We start from the raw sequence: 18,884 nt of genomic DNA, 5'->3' as shown, positions 1-18,884 counted from the left end.
CCCCAAAAATGCTTTCATTCAAAATGCCAGAGACAATGTGCATGTAGTAGATCTAATGATATGCAATTACATTTGCTGGTCTTCCTATTTGGTATTTATTTTTCCTTCCTTGTTCCTTAGAAAATGATGTGTCTGTTGCTGGTCAGGGAACAGAGTGGTGAAAGATTGAGGTAAAGGCTGAAGGCTTTTGGCTGACTAAAGCACCCAAACAAAATCCTTTTTTGCTTCCTATAGGGTTTGTGGATAAATAAAGAACAATGCTTTGCCTTAGTCTAATTATCTCTACTATATATATATATATTTTTTTTCTTTTTCATTATCCAAACTTTCCCCAAATAAAGGCTCACTTATTTACCTGACAAATTGTCTTAGCAGGAGATCCTCTTCTCTTTTCTAAAACTCTTACATCTCTTTAACATTTTTTATCACTGATTTTGTTTATATTCATGTGGTTTCACCCCTTGGGTTATTTATTTTATATAATTTTATGTAATCATCAGAGATATCATTCTTATTGGGAGGGAAGTAGTGTAGGTGATAAAGTGTTGGAGTCTGAGTCAGCAAATCCTTCCACAGACAAGATTCCAGTAGAATCTTGCAGAAGTCACTAAACCTCTTTCAATCTCAGTTTCCTTATTTGTAAAATAGAGATACTAATAGAACCTCTCTTTCTCCTTTCTCAGCTCTCACTCTTTTTTGTATAGCTTGTAGAACTTGGACCCATTTCCTATGAACCAGAGCCATCTTTGAAGTAATCCCATCTTCTCAGATCTTAACACTATCTGAAATGTTTTCAAGATCATAGTATTAAGCATCAGAAAATATCAGAGCTAGGAGAGCCTTCAGAGATCATCTAATCCAATACTCTCCTTTTGCAACTGTAGAAATTTGAGACCTAGACAGGTAAAAGAAGTTTTACCCAAGGTTTCCCAGGTAGTAAATTACTCAGGTAGAATTGGTCTCAAGTCCACTACACCATAATGGTAGGTTTCTTTTGCTAGCATGGTCTCCCTTTAGATAAATCAAATGTATGAGTCATTCCACCCCTACTTCTAAATCACTTCTGTTGTGGGAAGTGCAAAGAGATTTTTGTTAAGTCTTGTTCTGAGTAAAGTGACAATCTAGTAAACATAAAAAATGGGAGAAAACATTTGGAAGATGAGCACAAGGCTAGTTTTCACAGCTTGCTGGACACTTTCCTTTTTGAAATATTTAACCCTGCAAGAGGAACATGTTCTTGAGTGTTCACTGAGAGAATTCTTTCCTATTTCCATTTTGCTAGTTGTCTCAAATTGGCTTAAGATAACTCTAAAACCAAAATTAAACCTATACTTAGAAAGTCAGTTCTAGTCTCCAATACACCTGAACTAACACAGAGCCACATGATTAAGAATATGATTACCTGGAATATGTGGTGGGATTAGAAAGAAACGGGAAATAGATTTAGAACCAGAAAAGGACTTAGAGGTCACCTACACCAGAATTGTCATTTTGTGGATAATGAAACTGATACTGAGAGATTTGCCAAAGGTCACAGGGTAGTACAGTAAGCAAAGCTGAAATTTGAACCCAAGTCTTAGACTCTAAAATAAAATGCATTGCAATTTCTATTGAAGCACTCTAGATAATATTGAAGACTGTACCTCAATGACAGCTTCCTCATATATGGAATGGGGTAAAATTTATCAGTAAAGGAGTATAGTCTAGGGGGATTATGCCGGAACTCCAATTTGTAAACTTATTTGTTTACTAATACTGGTTAAGTTTCCTCAACTATAAGGCAGGCATAATTATATTATACAATATACCACTCAAGGATAACAGAAGAGGGCTTTCTAACTGTAAAGCAATGCCTCAAGCTGAGTCATTCTATTTTTATTATCTTGTAAAATACACTTCCATATTGGTCATTGTTGTAAGAGCACACTCATACAAAACCAAAACCCCCAAATAAAACTGTAAATACACTGATGTGAAAGATCTGAATTCTGTGACTAGAGCTCTTCCCATAGTTTGGAAGATTATGATTAAAAAGGCTATTGAGAAAATTCATAATGGTAGAAAGGGCTAGTACACAGGTACTATAAATTCTCATTCTGGAATTCTATAACTCTATATAATAGAGAGTATGATTGGGAATTCTTTGTTGAATTCAAGCATTTATTAAATCATATAAATACACATACAAATAGTGCAAACTGAGGTGAAGGAATTGGGAAGAGGTACAAAGAATGAAATACAACCATTAAGGAATTCACATTCTATTATAAGGGATACAAATATGAACACATCAGCTACTTTGACACCTGGATACTTTCATGGATCTGTGGAGGAGATCTTTAATAAGGGGGGACTCACTACTTAAGCTTAGAAGTATGAATGTTCTTTAGAAATGTGCCAGTCAGTTGAGAGACCCAATCCCACTTTTTCCCCCAAATTCTTTACAATCAATTCAACTATCACTTTAAAAGTTCTAAATTCTACATTTTGTCTTGATAATCCTATCTGATACCCCATTAGAGGTGAATTATTGAGGCAATGTCAGTAGCAGAAATAGCAAACCACATATTCTAAAGAGGGAGGGGTCTGCTACCTACTCCACACACTGACCTGACTAGTACTGACTATCCTGTTTCAACAATTTGGGCTCTTCTCAAGTATCCATGATAAAATCAACAAAACCTGGTGTCCATACTTGTTGGATGACCATTGGCAAACTACTTCATTTCTCTGAGCTTCATTTTTCCCATCTGTAAATACAGATATTAGCAAAGACTATAACTATTACTTAGGGTAGCTATGAACTGGCTGATCCGCCATGGGCACGTGGTCTTTATTTTGTATTTTCTTTATTCCTTGATTTCTAATGATCATTTAATAAACCTTTAAAATATAATGTTTTTATTATTTGAGATATAATTTTAGATTTTATAGGTGGCACAGTGGATAGAATGCCATGCTGGGAATTAGGAAGAACTGAGTTCAAATTTAGCCTCAGACATTTACTAGCTATGTGACCCTGGCCAAGTTAATTAACCTTGTTTGCCTCGATTTCCTCATTTGGAAAATGAGCTGGAGAAGAAATGGCAAATCACTCCAGTATCTTTGTCAAGAAGACCTCAAAGGGGCGGTCTTCAACTGAAATGACTGAAGAACACAACTGAACAAACTAACTATTACAAATGGTTGTCATACTTGGAGATTTTTAGAATATTATGAAAATGGGAGTTATTGTTATTATTAATGTATAGAGTTAACTAAAATAAAGCTATTAAAACATGTGCCGCCATAAGAGCCCTTAAAATTTCTATTTTGTTTTGTGAGATGGGAAAAAGAAACCTAAATATAACTTATTATTAGGGGAGAAAAGATAGTGACAACTACAGCAATTTCTGCTAATTACTTATAAATGCATATATATATGTACATATATATATACATATGTATATATGTATGTGTGTGTATATATATATAGGGTATACATGAAGGGCAGTTTTCTATATTAGAAATACCCCAATCCCTGGAAAACAACCATATGGAGGTGCTTCACAAAAAGGGGATCAAAGAATCACTTAGAAGGGTAAGCAGAGGGGTGTGAATTTGGGAGAAAATGGTTTAAGTGAAATGTGGAGGCTAGTTAACAACTTAGCAACTCATTTTCTTACCACGGTTGCAGGACACCTGCCAAGTGGTTAAACCAGCACAGAGAAACAAGAGAAAATGCACCACCAGAATAGCATGGTTTATCAAAAATCTGCATAATAAGCTGATCTGAAGTAAAAATTTGGAAAAACCAATGGCCACTTTTCTAGAGAGAAACATTAATATTAAGAGCATAAATGTGATTGGCAGGTAATATAAAAGAGCAGCAATCTAGTCCCTAAAAAATACAATATGTGAATTTATTAGTGTTTTGGAGCTTAATCAAGTGACACTAATAACTGAACTCTCCAGAATTTCTAACACTTTGCACTTTTCTAGTTTTCACATATACAACAACACGACCACTTTTATTCCCCCCCACCCCCACCCCCCATCAATACAATTATCACTTATAGATGCTTACTGGCTCCTACAGAGATTAAAGGAGAAGCTTAAAGGTACATCAATAACTATTAGTATTTATTTCAGTATTTCTTTATATTGACAGATATCATCAGTGTTCAACAGATGATCCCTGAAAACTGCTTGCTGCCAGCCTCACAAAACAGCTGGGGAATGGGTGTATGGAACACTAGTAGAAAAAGATGATTTAATTAAGTTCTCATAATCATAACTACATGGGAAATTTACTTCAGCAAAGCAGGAATATCCCAGGAAAGGAGAAGCAAGGGAAAGAGTCACAATGTATAAGGCAGAGATGACTTGTATTGTTGTCAAACAAAACACTGAAAAGAAAGAAAAATATTGACACAATTCCACCGTATTTTTGGATCAACTAGAAGGCAGTCTAGAAATTATAAAGTTCAGAATACACTTTTGAAGCTGCAAGGTTCAGGAGGGCAATGGGTTTTTAAACCAACATTTGACAAGGGCACTATCATGGATGAGGGTTTGTTTCCAGTGCCATTTTAAAATAATCTTTCAGAGACAGAAAGCTGAAACTCTATAAAATGACTTGCAGTTAAACCATTTAGCATGGCTAAATGTCTTTTGAACCATTCCTTTGGAAAATTATCCTGATCTTAACATTTTTTCCTAATTTGTGTCATTCTTCCTATAAAGAGAATTTCACAAATTCCAACATAAAATACTTTCCATTAGAAAACGTCTAAACTTGAGGTGTCTGTCTCTTAATGCAAAACTCCTTCTATTCTAGCCAATGTTCAGCCTCCCCAATAATGAATAAATTGAACATGGGGAAAAGAATGTCCCTGTCTAAATGAGACTTTGGGAAAGGTTGTTAGAAACCAATTGTACTGATTATCCCATCTTTTTTGAATTTATAAATGAGATTAAAACATCATGATGAACATAGGTGGTGAATGACTTGTTTTTACTATAAACTACTGCTCTTTGCTGACTTTAACCTGTCAGTACCTCATAAATTATTCCATTCGCAAAAAACAAACTGCAGGTTTGGCTTAATTTCTGAGCCAAATCCAAATATATACACCAAATCAATATTTACTACTTCAATCAAAGTCACAAATGTAAATAACCTTATTTACCAAACATTACGGTGGCAGAACAAAAGCTATTTGCAAAGAAGAAAAGAGGGAAATGAAGCTTGAAGTAAAGACTTTGGAGTTCCTTGAATATTATCTGGTCATGCAACTATGAAAATGATTCTTATTTAAAAAGGAGTTGTGGAGGTGTTAGCATTACTGAATTGATCATTTAAATATAACAGTGTTAGTTCTTACAGTTTGAAGTTAATCAGGGAAACTTTAATATTAAGCTTCTCCTGTGGAGTTTTTTTCCTCTCTACACTCAACTGCAAATATTTAAGGGGAAATGTTCAAGTCTGTAACAAGAAGAGCTTTAACATTATAGAAAGCACTTTCTTTTAGTCTGTAAGAATTACTGTGTGCCACAGGATGGGATGTGCCCAGTAAGTACATGCATGACACCAGAAAGAGACCAGAGCCTCTATCCCTTGTTGAGATGAACACAAACACAAAGTCAATAGAGAAGATGGAGGCACCGTTTCTACTTCCTTTCTAAAAACACCAAAATAAATGAATCACTATATTTAAGACTTATTTTGTAAAATCATGGGAAAATACTGATTAAAATGTCCCTACTGGTATACTATCTTCTAGTTAAATACCCAAGTCCATTTTCCTTTCATTTCTTATGTAAAAGATTTAACAAAGTTAATTTGTAGGAATCTCTCTCACTGTTTTGTTCCTTCCTACCTGGTTTTACTTAATATGAGGTAAGTAGGAAAACTGAAAATGTTTTCTTATAGAAAGATAGGATAATAATAATGTAATTCCTCCAAATAGACATAAAGATTATTCTGGTAGCCTAAAGTTTTATTTGATTAGTATGGCTAAAGTAAAAAAAAATGCACATACTCAAACTAAGTTCAATAATTCAATGTCCTTCCCTCGAATGAAGGTTTGAGAGACTCAGAAGAAGCATTGATTAACTTAAATTTTTTGTCATTAATAGTCAACAACAACAAAAAAAGAAAATCATATAAAATAAGGAAACAAATATTATAAAACTGAAATCAATCCACATTATTTAACAAAGTAGAATTAAACAAATTTAGAGTCACAAAACTAAAATAAAATGCTTGTTCTCTTTGGTACTGTTACACTTGGCAAAAAACATTATTAACAAATGAAATATTCATTTAAGGATGGTTTAAAATCAATTTAAAATTGGTATATTTCCTTTGTGCTGTCAAGTCAAATGTTTAATATATATAAATATACTATTTTAAATGGATATTGTGACTTTCAAATAAGCTGAATACAGTCAATGTTTCAAGAGTTTCATCAAATGGGTAAATGCATTTGCATTTACAAAGGAGTAAACATATGAACACAAAAAATTTTCATAAAATAAATTTTGCATATTTAATAGAGTTTTAAAAATGAATTCAAATTAAGTAATAATTTAAAAAGCACTAATCTCACTGTAGACACTCCTTAAAATATTTATAAATTAGCTTAAATATTAATAAATCATCATCATCATCATTAAAAGTCAGTCATTATTTCCTCTTAAATCTACATTTTAAAAAAACCAAAGTTTTTTCCTATTTACTTTTTTACACTTCAATGTGGTTACTTCAAACTAATTCAGAGTGGGCAGCTAAACTGACTTAAAGGCTAACTCTTCTGAAATCAGAACTGATGAATCAAAGAGGACTTACTAGTGTTCTCAGAAAACAAAGTTTTCTACTGTACTCACCATCAGGCAAAGGAACTATGCTAAAATTGGCTCATTTTATGGCAAATGAATCAAGAATCAGAAAGAAGGGAGTAAAAATTGCCAAAACTTCCTTGAATAACTTCATCCATGTTCTCTGCACCGTAACTCCTTAGAAAGCAGTGAATGAGATTTACATTTTGGTTTGTGAGAATCTTAAGAAACTGCCCTTCAGTAATATTATATGGAGGACTTCTCTCATATTAAGTACCTTGCATTAATTTGTTTAGAATATTTTTTATTTCAGATTAGTAAATAAAAACATGTTCTCCCAGCTGAATGATCAATAATAATAAAGCAAAAATAAAAGGAAAAATTATTAAAACAAAGAAACTCTTATAAACAACATGTAAGAAGCTGTCAAATCTATATTCATTTGGCTGCCATAATTTGAGGTTTCATTAAAAGCTTAATGGAAAAAACATGCACCGCTAGGCAAAGAAACTTTTTAAAGAGGGCTTTTTTTGTTCTCTCCAAGTCTGCATAAGTGAGTAAAAACGAGTTTCTCGTGTGCTAACGATGGCATCAAACAAACCACAAGGCAGTCTTCTGAAAGACAGGCAATGATTTACAAGACTCCTATATTTCATATATCCCTTTCTTTAATCTGGCTCTTTTAATCTTGTTTCAATCCAAAATCATTTCTGGTTGACAAGTGCCTTTGTTTAAGTTCGAAGAGCCACAAGTTTTGGATCGAACGGTCCTTTCTTATTTCACACAACATTTGCTTCTCCATCCATATTTCTATGACATTTTTCTTTCTTTTTAGTTGAAGTTACTCCTTCTAAGATCAATTTAAATTCCAAGTTCTTTTCTGAAAGCTAATGCTTATTACTGTGCATGTGAGGGTGTTTTTGGTTTGGTTTGGTTCAGTTTGGTTTTTCAGGGCCAAGTCTCACTAGAAGTTACAATGTGAAGGCATATGTGTAATAGGTTCTAGAGAAACTGAATGATGATACTTAAGAATATTAATATATTAATTTAAATCATTCAAGGGATTTTATTCAACTCATATCATTCTTGTTATCCTTAATCTAGCCTGAGAGCTATAATTTCACAATTAACTCTATGCCTTTAAAAATTATTAAAATTGCTTTTACTTTACATATCCCATTTATAACTACTTAGTTGAGAGGAAAATTCCATTTTCATTGTTATATGTTTCAAGGCTTCTTTGATATTAGGTAAAAAATTTGTAACATTTAACTCCTTAAATATGTTCCTATTGAATTAGAGGTTATCTTAGCAAAACACTTAAACTTCTCTTATCTTAGGAATACAGATTTAGGAGTTAATTTTGGTCCCATAAGAGATGGGGAAGATTCCTATTAGCAGTTTTTAAATATATTTTTAAAATAACTATCCTAAAAGTCCATTTGATTGGTGTATAACTCTTCCATGTGACTCTAGTTCTTTAAAAAATTAATAGGGCAATTAAAAATCTGTACAGATATAAAATGACAACGTTTCATTTATGGAAAAATGGTAAATATAAGTTCTCCATATTGTTTATTTCAGATCTTCATATAAAAGGATGACTTGCACTTTGTTCAATATATTATAAACAGGAATTATTTTTAATTTTTCAATGTTTTCTCTTTTCCCCCTTGGAGCCTTATTTAATTTTAATTTATCTTTTACCAATATCTAAAATTCCTCAAAACAGAAATACTTTTATAGGCTGAACCAAAGAAAATTCAGCAAAACCTCTATATTGCTTTGTAACCTCACTACAAATATGGTCACACAACAAATCCAGAATCTCACATCTCTTCTCTGCATCCATTATGATGTGTGAGATAGCTTCCACCACAGTAAGGAAAGGTCAACCCCACACACAAGAATAATAACAGGAGGCTTTGCTATAATTTTTTTCTTTTTAAAGCAAGCATATGAAGATGTTTTTTCTACACATAAGTAGGATTCAGAAAAGTTGCTTTTCAAAAGCTTGAATGTCAACAGTCATCTCCCCACCTAAAAACAAATAAGTTTGCAGTGCTTCCAGCTGTGAATCAGCCCATGCAGTTGAAAACAAAGCTACAAAACAAGGTTACTTTCTGTGAGTACAGCAAATGAATTAGGCATGCGGGGATTGAACTGGGACTCACCATGGAGCTTTTATGGAAAAACACCCCGCTCCAAACAGATAAGGCCTTCATGTAAAAAGGGGGGAAAATGCACAAAAATTAGATGAGAATTCATTAACATTAACAAGTACAGTGTACATCATGCCATTAAGGATTAAATATAAAAATGTCCAAATAAGTTAATTGTTTGTAAAGCCCTTGCCAATATTCCAACACTATCTATGGATTTCATGCAGTCAAAAAGTCTCAGAATGTTCTACTTTTCCTCCTTTTCTTGAGGACCCATAAAGGACTCCCAAGATAAAGCCAAGTGAAATCCATAGCTGAGGGCCCTTCAAACAATATTCAATTTAAATATAATAATCAGATGGAGAAACAGTAGCAATGTCAATAGCAATAGATATGTGGATATGCATCATGAAATATTTAAAACTTACTAACGATAGCTAAATAACAAATTTGTAATCATAATGAATGACCTGTATCTTGTTATTCTTTAGTTGCAATTCTAAACTGCCCCCAAAATCACAAAACTTTCCATTGAATGTCACATGTTGATAACAAATAAAAGAGGACACTGCTGGGCAGATGGGACAAATATAAGGTACAGTAATGAGGTTTTGGTATGACTTTCTGTCCCTGTTATTTTGGTTGCATTCCAGGAAATTAGTATGCAGCTTAATAGTGTTGGAAGACATTTACTTCCTACCACTAATCCTCTATGGACTTGACTTGGAAAACAGTAAAATAAAACTATAGTCAAATGTTTTAAGTGCAACTTAGGATACAAAATCAAATGCAGCACTAAACCTAACATACATTTCTATTACAAAATATCCTAATAACAGCAAAACACAAAGCAATTCTTATACATAAAAATATATAATTTAATTACATCAAAACTCCACAGATCAATGTCATTTAAACAAAATGGCATTTGAAAAGTGTGGGGGAGGGTGTGAATATTATGAAACCTAGGTGTAAAAGAGTCGCTAAACTTCTATCAAAATTCTTTTCCAATATTTCTGTTAGTTACAGTTGGTCTCTTGTTGCTTTGTTGAAAACTTAGATAGAAAGAGAAAATATATTAAAATATTGCCATAACATAGAGTAACAATCATAGTGGCAGGAAGATAAGATTTGATCACAGAAAACACCAAGAAAAGGGCATAGATAATAAACATAAAATTAAAGACTAAGCGGGAAAAGAGTAGCTATAACTAATTAAAAACAGAAAATCCCTAGATGTTCTTGATACAAACATATAGCACTTAATATTTAGATAATCAGGAGACAATTACAAGTGAAAGATGCTATTTTTCATAATTCATTAGTACAGTCATTCAACAAGAATGCCTTAGGTACTATGCTAACTATTCTGTAAACCACAAAAGTATGCAAGTTAACTAAAACATTGGAGTCCCAGATCTAAAGGATCTCAGACTTATAGAACATTACATTATATATATATAAAACTTACATTAAATATCCTTAATGCAATGGAGAGTGTAAAAGTAAAAAGTAGATCATCATCTAGAGCCTGTCCCCAACTAAAGGGTTCAAGTGGACAGAAAGCATTGCTATTTTCAGAATGAATGGCTAAAGCCATTTTTCCCTTGTCTGATCACTAATTCCAAATCAAAGTTTTAACTTCAGGACTAGGCAGTCCTGGAAGGAAATTACCCTTCCATACTGCATTGCATCTCATCAGGACAGAGGGATATATACTTCTCTAATCACTGAGGAGGTCACATCTTATTGGGTTCTCTGATCAAAGCAATGGAAACATGCCAGCTCTTGAAATCCGGGAGCCTCTCTGTTTTGAGTTGCTTAAGCTGACGTCCATTTTTGGTTAAAGCTCACCATATCCATCCCACCATCCTATCCCCAAATTACACATCTCAGACTAATACCAAATTAAAGCTTTTATAATAAGATGAACCAAAGAAGATGACATCTGGATCTCTGAATTATCCTTTGTGATTTCATATTTTTGATGTTTTGGTACCAATAAAAGACAATGAAGTCAACATTTTAAAGGAACAGCTGACAATTATACAGTGTCAGAATTCCTCAAAATTCACTGTTATATTTCCATGAAAAATATATATGCAATACATATACTTAATACACACATACACAAGTACACTCACTTCCTAGTTTCTTGTTAGGTAGGAATATATATCATCAATGTTCGAACTCCTATATCTACTCTTTCCCATAATAGTCCAAAAATGTAATATGAATATTCCAATACATTAGTACATAATAAACTGAGATAAACAGAGGAGTGATAATATCTGGGATCTACTTTTTCTTAGGGTGGACATGGTTATATAAAACAAAGGAAATGAAACTCAAACAGCCTCATGTTTTATCATCCCTTTAATATTATCCCTTTCTGATAAAGAACATAAATGCTCACATGACCCTAGGAAAGGGAGAGGGTAAAGGAGTACACATTCCTTGAACATGGTATATATTACCTTTTCTTCCCTCCCAGTAAACATGGACCACTGCCATAAGCATGTAAAAGGAGACCTGTTGAACTCCAAAGAGCTGTGTGTAACTGATGTATTTACTGACTTTCTGTAGGAAGTGTCAGCTGTTCTTCTGAAATGTTGGTGATACATCTTCTTGCATGGGGGAGAGGGGGAGGGGAATCTGCAAAAGAATGAAAATCTAAAGTCACAAAGGACAAGCCCAAGATCCAGCTGTCCTATTTGGTTTGTCAAATAGCAAACCAGCTGCACTTTCACACAAGGGTGGGAGACTCAATATGATATAATACAGGCAACTAGCAACTCAAACCAAAGTAATTCCCAGATTTTGAGGACTAGCATATTAGTATCAAATGGGTATTTGTTCTTAAATAGGGGTTTAGGAGTCCTCTTCAATAAAGATTAATCACTTTATGCATAGAAAGAAAAGTGCATGTCTGCTCTAACTGAATTCTGAGATTAGAAAGACTGGGGCATGCTGTGCAGAATGATACCAAGAGATCCAGAATTTAAGATGTGGCTCTTTGTTTTGGAACCATGTATAAGGCATGGAAAAATGTCTTGAAGACAGGTTTACAAATTTTTCAGCTAGTTTCAGGTACTCTGACTGATAGGACTATACCAAATCCTAATGCCTTTTAAGGACAGGTTGCATTTGTGTATATGAATACCAGAATGGACATAGCACCAAATCGGTCATACTAAGAGAGAATAAGGCAAATACTATAGGCAATAGGAAAAAATAGTCAAATGTTAGAAAAGAGACTAATTCTCTACGTGGTACCAGGTTCAGGACACCAAGTGATTAAAACAACAATAGCAGTCATCTTTGCTGAAAGAAAAATAGTTTAAATGGAGACTAAAACTCAAACTTTGGTGAGAGATACAGAATATTTAAAATATTGATAATGATGTCTTAGAAATTAGGCCATGTCACTTGATGGAAATGACCATGTATAAATATTATGGGGAGTTAAGTTTCTAAAGAAAAACTGTAGATTACTTTGTTAAAAATAATGAAAACTAAAGTTGCTCATATTTCTTTACAGATGAACTCCAGAACTATAATGCCTGTGATGGATTAAGTTTCAAATAAAGACATTTCCTTCCTTCCTTCCTTCCTTCCTTCCTTCCTTCCTTCCTTCCTTCCTTCCTTCCTTCCTTCCTTCCTTCCTTCCTTCCTTCCTTCCTTCCTTCCTTCCTTCCTTCCTTCCTTCCTTCCTTCCTTCCTTCCTTCCTTCCTTCCTTCCTTCCTTCCTTCCTTCCTTCCTTCCTTCCTTCCTTCCTTCCTTCCTTCCTTCCTTCCTTCCTTCCTTCCTTCCTTCCTTCCTTCCTTCCTCTTTCCCTTCTCTCCCTCCCACTCTCCCTCCTTGCCTCCCTCCCTCCCTTCCTTCCTTCCCTCCTCTTAATTATAGAAATGCAAATTAAAATAAAAAAGTGCCACTTTATACCTATCAGATTGGCTTATATGACAGTAAGGGAAAATAAAAAATGTTGGAGGGAATATGGCAAAATGGGGACACTAATGCATGGTTGGTGGAGTTGTGAATTGATTTGACCTTTCCAGAGGGCAATTTAAAATTATGCCCAAAGAACTATTAAAGAATACGTACTTTTTTTTTTAAACCCTTACCTTCTACCTTGGAGTCAACACTCTGTATTAGCTCCAAGGCAGAAAAGTGGTAAGGGCTAGGCAATTTGCTTAGGATCACACAGCAAGGAGGTACCTGAGATCAGTTTTGACCTCAGGACCTCCTGTCTCTAAGCCTGAATCTCAATCCATTGAGCCACCCAGCTGCTTCCGAATACCTACATTCTGATGCAGCAATACCACTGCTAGGTCTGTGTACCAAAGATATAAAATAACATGGGAAAGGACCTGTTTGTACAAATATATTTATAGCTGTTCTTTTTGTCGTGACAAAAAATTGAAATCTGAAGGCATGTCCCTCAATTAGGGAATGGCTGAACAAAATGTGGTATATGATGGTGATGAAATACTATTGTACTATAAGGAATGATGAATGGGATGATTTCAGAAAGAACTGGAAAGACCCATGTGATCTAATGCAGAGTGAAATGAGCAGAACCAGAACATTATACACAGTAACAAATAATATAGAGTGATAAAATGTAATAGACTTTGCTACTAACAAGATTACAATAACTAACAAGAATACAATAATCCAGGACAATTTTGAGGGACTTAATGAAAAAAGAATGCTATCCACCTCTGGAAAAAGATCTATTAGAGTATAAATGCAGATTATAACACTATTTACCACTTGACTATTTGGGTATATGATATGGGGTTTGGGTTTTATAAGATTATTCACCTACAAAAATGAGTAATATGGAAATGTGTTTTGCTTGATAATACATGTATAACCCAGGCTGAATTTCTTGTCAACTTTGGGAGGGAGGAGGGAAAAAGAGAGGGAAGACAAAATGAATCACATAACTTTGGAAAACTTATGTGGAAATTTGTTATTAAAATAAAATGAAGGGGAAAAGTACTTGCTGGTATATTAAAAAGGGATATAATAAGATAAAATTTAAGTCTGATGCAGACTTAAAAAGAAAACCTTAGTCAGGGCTTAATATTGTGCTAAAACTAAATTTCACTAATTGCCAATATAAGAACTCAGCACCAGCCAGAATAGTACCAGATGTTTTAAAAGCTCATATAATACTATATAATAATTGGTACTGAGTTAGTAATATGCCAGATATTCACTTACAGCTGACTAATTTAACTTGAAAAGATCAGACCTAACTTTGTGATAGAAAGTAATACCTGCTGACATTTAGTATAATAGTGGACTTCATCCAAGAAGGTCCCCAGGATTGCAGCAGGCTAAAATATATTATTGACAGTGTTTAATGTACATTATATTTAAGTTTAGCTCAAAGAAGTTGGAAAACCAAACCCTAGTATATATTAATACATGCAAACATATCCATATTCTGGAATTTTAATAAAAATGAATATATTGGTTATGATTTGACACACTGACTCAAAACACTGGCAATGGGATGAGGAAGATGCAATTTCCCTCTACCATTATTATGCAAGATAGATCATTTCAGAAATCTTACCACTAAACAACTATCATTAACTATTTCTAAGATTTTGGTTTCAGGCCAAGATAAAATTTCCAGGTAAGCAAAGATGGGCCTACTGGCCTGAAATTGTTAATATGTCTTCTACAAAGGTCTAATTCCCACCTCCAAATGATAATAATTATCCTTGCTTTTTTAGATCAGGAAATCTTACCTACAGCACTTGTTTAGGTTTCATTATTTCCATCAACCGATGGATAAGTAAGAAGCATTACTTAAACAGCCTAAGAATGTAGCAAAGAGAGTCTGGAATTAAAGACCTGTGGAGATGTTGAAGGGAAAAAATGAAGTTCTTAATGTTCTCTCCTCCTTACATGCTCCAAGACAAGACTAGGACTTCATTTTCTCTGTGAAGCAGAGAAAGTGCAATTTGCTGTATTCAAGGGAAAGGCAACTCATGAATGGAGAGAAAAGGAGAAATTTTTCATGTTTAATTCTAAAAATGTAAAGCCAATAAGGAAAGTGATAGAAATAAAATCTAGACCCATGAGTTCGTTGACATAGTAAACTCACAAATGAAGGAACTCCTTCTACAAATGCAGTTTTTGAAATTGAGTATTTTAGAATTGGCAAGAAAATTTAGAGGTTAAGTTGTCCAAGGTAAACAGCCATTGAGTGGCAAATGTAGGACTTGTACTCAGGGGTCTTGCTATATACAATTTTTTCTCTATCCACGACAATACAATATACTATGTGGACAATTACAGAAATTTCTCTGAACTCTTGATTATTGAATATTTTGCACCTTGAAGATAATGTAAATGTTATAATGATGAAGATACAAAAATAAAAATTCTCTGAATTTTTGCATATTTAAATTCATATGAGTCAATTACCACTTTTCTAATGTCTAGAACTCTCTGATCCCAGGGGATTTAGATTTTCCAAGATAAAATTGAGCACCATAATGAAAGTAGTACCATAAAAAATCACTTACTTAAAAAAAATAACCAAAATAATTAATTCATGTTTTTCTTGTTACTTGTTTTATACACATATTTAAGGCAAGTATTTGTGAATTCTTACTTAATAATTCCCAACAAAAGATGGGAAAAAAGTTCTAAAGTGGAGAACAGGTACCTTTCAATTCTTTTCTTACCATTCATAGGTAAGGGGGACCATTTGAATTCGTGTCTCATAGAAGAGTATATATTGGTCTCTACAAATGGCCAATTCAGAGAAAGCAAAATCAATCAGAAGGGCCAATATAGAGTGGCTGTTAGAGCTAGATGATGTTGAGAACTACTTTTTGCCTTCATCTATATGGTCTAGGTACTGCTGCTACCAAAGGTAGCCCTGTATCCTTAGAGCACCACTTAGAGGTACTGACCACAAAGGTGTAAAATACATCTGTCTTTTGCCATTTGTAATACTACTGATCTCCTGTATGACTCAAAGTGAGAAAGATGGTCCCTGTCCCATCTAAATGTTACAACAACTCTTTTCAGGAATATTCATTTCCATAATTCAGAAGGCAGATGTTAAGTAGGTTAAGCACATGTTTTGCCCCTTGGAGGTTTACATTAAGGCTTTTGTCTTGAGTTGGCCATTTTAAAAGTGGCAAGCTTCTTGGTTCCCAGGCAATTCTTGGAAATTACAGCTTTGTTAATATAGCTCATCATATAATCTAAGTCTGACATCAATTCAATGGTCTTTATTTCCCCACAGTGGAATTGTCAGCTGACTGGAAGCCCTATTCATGGATTCCAGAAGTCTACAGGTGAGTTATCTGTACATTATCTTCCCAAGCAGGGTTAAGTAGTTCTTGATGAATATTCAAGAAAAAACTACAATCAGAAGTTGCATGGAAGCAAACATAAATCCAGGAAGTGAAGAGCAAAGATAAAGTCTCCTATATTTAGTCACAGTATTAAAACTCCCAAGGGGCAGCTAGATGGCTCAGTGAGGCAGCCCAGAGATGGGAGATATTGGGTTCAAAGTCACCCTTGGATATTTTCTGTGTGACCTGGGGAAAGTCACTTAACACCAGTTGCCTAGCCCCTCCTGCTCTTCTACCTTGGAACTAATATTTAGTAATCTATTCTAAGACAGAAGTTAAGGTTTAAAAAAAAAAAGAAAAACAGACCCAGAGGCCAATACCGAGAGCTATATCACCAAATGATTATTAGTATGGACATCGCATTTCAAAATTAGTAAGTCAGCTAAGTGACAGTTATGAATGAAAATTAATAGTGGCATTGGAGACTTGACTTGGATAAGAATTATAAAGGTAAAATAAAGAAATAAAGGTTTTAGAAATAGAAAGATTAGGAAAGAATGAACAGAATAAGATAGCAAGAGTACAGAGGAAAGGATGGTGGCTTTGGCATTAGTCTTAGTTTCTAATATAAGCTCTGCCACTAAATAAATATGGGATTTTGAGCAAGTATATTCTGGGTATACTATTCTGGGTATACTTCAAGTATACCCAGTAGTCTCTCAGATCACTTAGAAAGGTAAGATCATTTCAATTTCCTAATTTGTAAAATTTAAAATTTGGACAAGAAGCCCTCTGATATTCCTTTCCACTCTAAATCTATACATCTATACAGGGTCAGAGGGGGTTGGCATTGCAACCTGATATAATGGAAACATTCCTCTGTTCCTTGTTCACTAAAAATATATAGGTATATTTGGTTATTTTGTTTGATTTTGGAATTATGGACTCTGCTCTATTTTTTGCCTCCAGGTTCATAACTTGAGGAATTAATGTTTTGTAGGGAAAGATCCAACTTCATACAAGTAGAGAGATAAAATCCTTCTCATTTTACAAACCTTAAAGGTATGAAGCAACTATTCTTATTAGAAGTGAGAAAGAGAAGAAGTAATCAAATGATGATTTATAGTAAAAAATGATATTTCTCCTGTCTACAAAACCACAAATATAAAATGAATTAAGGAATGTAAAGTTCAAATGATTTGATAATACATTTGACTGAAGTTATCTGTTCAGTAGATTTCTAAAACATGGGATGAACTTCATTTTTTTCTACTTATGATTATTATATGGCTTTGGGGATAACAGGTCAATTACCTCTTGTACTCAAATTCTACTTGATCTATTATAATTCTACTTAACCAAGTAGGTTAAGTTGGGATTTCTGTTCTTCGCTTACAGAGATCTAAGAACCAGAAGTAAAGTTTAAAGTAAGACCAACAACTATCTGTGCTTCAGAATGTAGGAGGGCCATATGAAACACTATTAGGCATACTGACAAAAAGGCTACTTAATATTCAGCTCTCATTTCTAGCTAACACAACAGCAACTAGAGATGAAACTCAAAGAAGGTTGCTTCCCCACATCCTTCTCATAACTTCAATTTCCTTCCCATAACTTTAGTTTTTTCTCCTGTGAAATGGGAATAATTCTAGTTCCCAATTATATAGTGTTTTACTCACAACAACACTATGAGACAGGGAATATCCTTATTATCTACAGTTGAGAACTGGGGGAACAAAAAAGAGTTGGTGTATAACTACTAAGTATCTGAAGTGATAATGAACTCAGATCTTTGACTCCAAGTCCAACACTTTTTCCACAACAGCACATTCATTTTTCTTAACAGCATATTCATTATTAACAGCATTTTACCAACACTTTCTACACAAGCCCTATCAGATATTCAGTGAAAGAATTATTGTTCATATTATACACAGAAAGAATGTAAAATTCAAAGACTATCACCATGACATAGCTAGTAACTGGCAGAGCTATTTATTATTTGAACACAGACCTTTAACTTTGAGTTCAAAACATTCTCTACCAAATCATATTGCTTTCTGACAATATTTGATAATACCTACACTTCCAGCCTCACAGAAATGCTATAAGAATTAAGTGAGATTTTATAGGTAGACATATGGACATAAACTATTAAAAAAGCATTCAATTATTTTACTTATTTTATTTCTCTTCATACAGTACAAAAATGTAACTAGTTATTGCTTATTCTCAACATCTCTGGATTCATTATCTCTACACCAAGCTATCCCAGACCTGGAATAACATTCCATACTGTTTCTCTAAAAATCACAATCACACAACAGTGATTGTCTTCCTTTTAAGTTTCAGCTTATGTGGAGTCTTCTCCATGAAATCAAACTTGTATAGATTTGTATTTCTATACTTTGTATAGATTTGTATTTTGTATAGATGTTTTATCTCTACAAAAATACATAAGTTCCTTGAAGGCAAAAAAAAAAAGTTTTATCTTTGTGCCCTCAATGCCGTGCATATATTTAGGGTTGAATGCACATTTACTGAATTGTTGAATAACATGGAAAA

General features: G+C 33.8%; 1 protein-coding gene across 1 annotated transcript in view; it reads right to left on the bottom strand.

Moving 5' to 3' along the window:
• Positions 1-18,884, bottom strand: part of BCAS3 (BCAS3 microtubule associated cell migration factor) — a 957,541-nt gene that overhangs the window by 443,443 nt on the left and 495,214 nt on the right. Inside the window, exon 18 of the mRNA XM_056814655.1 lies at positions 8,997-9,041. Coding sequence (XP_056670633.1) covers positions 8,997-9,041 — 45 coding nt within the window. The remainder of the gene's footprint in view (positions 1-8,996; positions 9,042-18,884) is intronic.

Source organism: Monodelphis domestica, chromosome 2, assembly GCF_027887165.1.
Source record: "Monodelphis domestica isolate mMonDom1 chromosome 2, mMonDom1.pri, whole genome shotgun sequence".
NCBI classification, from domain to species: Eukaryota; Metazoa; Chordata; class Mammalia; order Didelphimorphia; family Didelphidae; genus Monodelphis; species Monodelphis domestica.
This window is presented reverse-complemented; position numbering and strand designations above follow the sequence as displayed.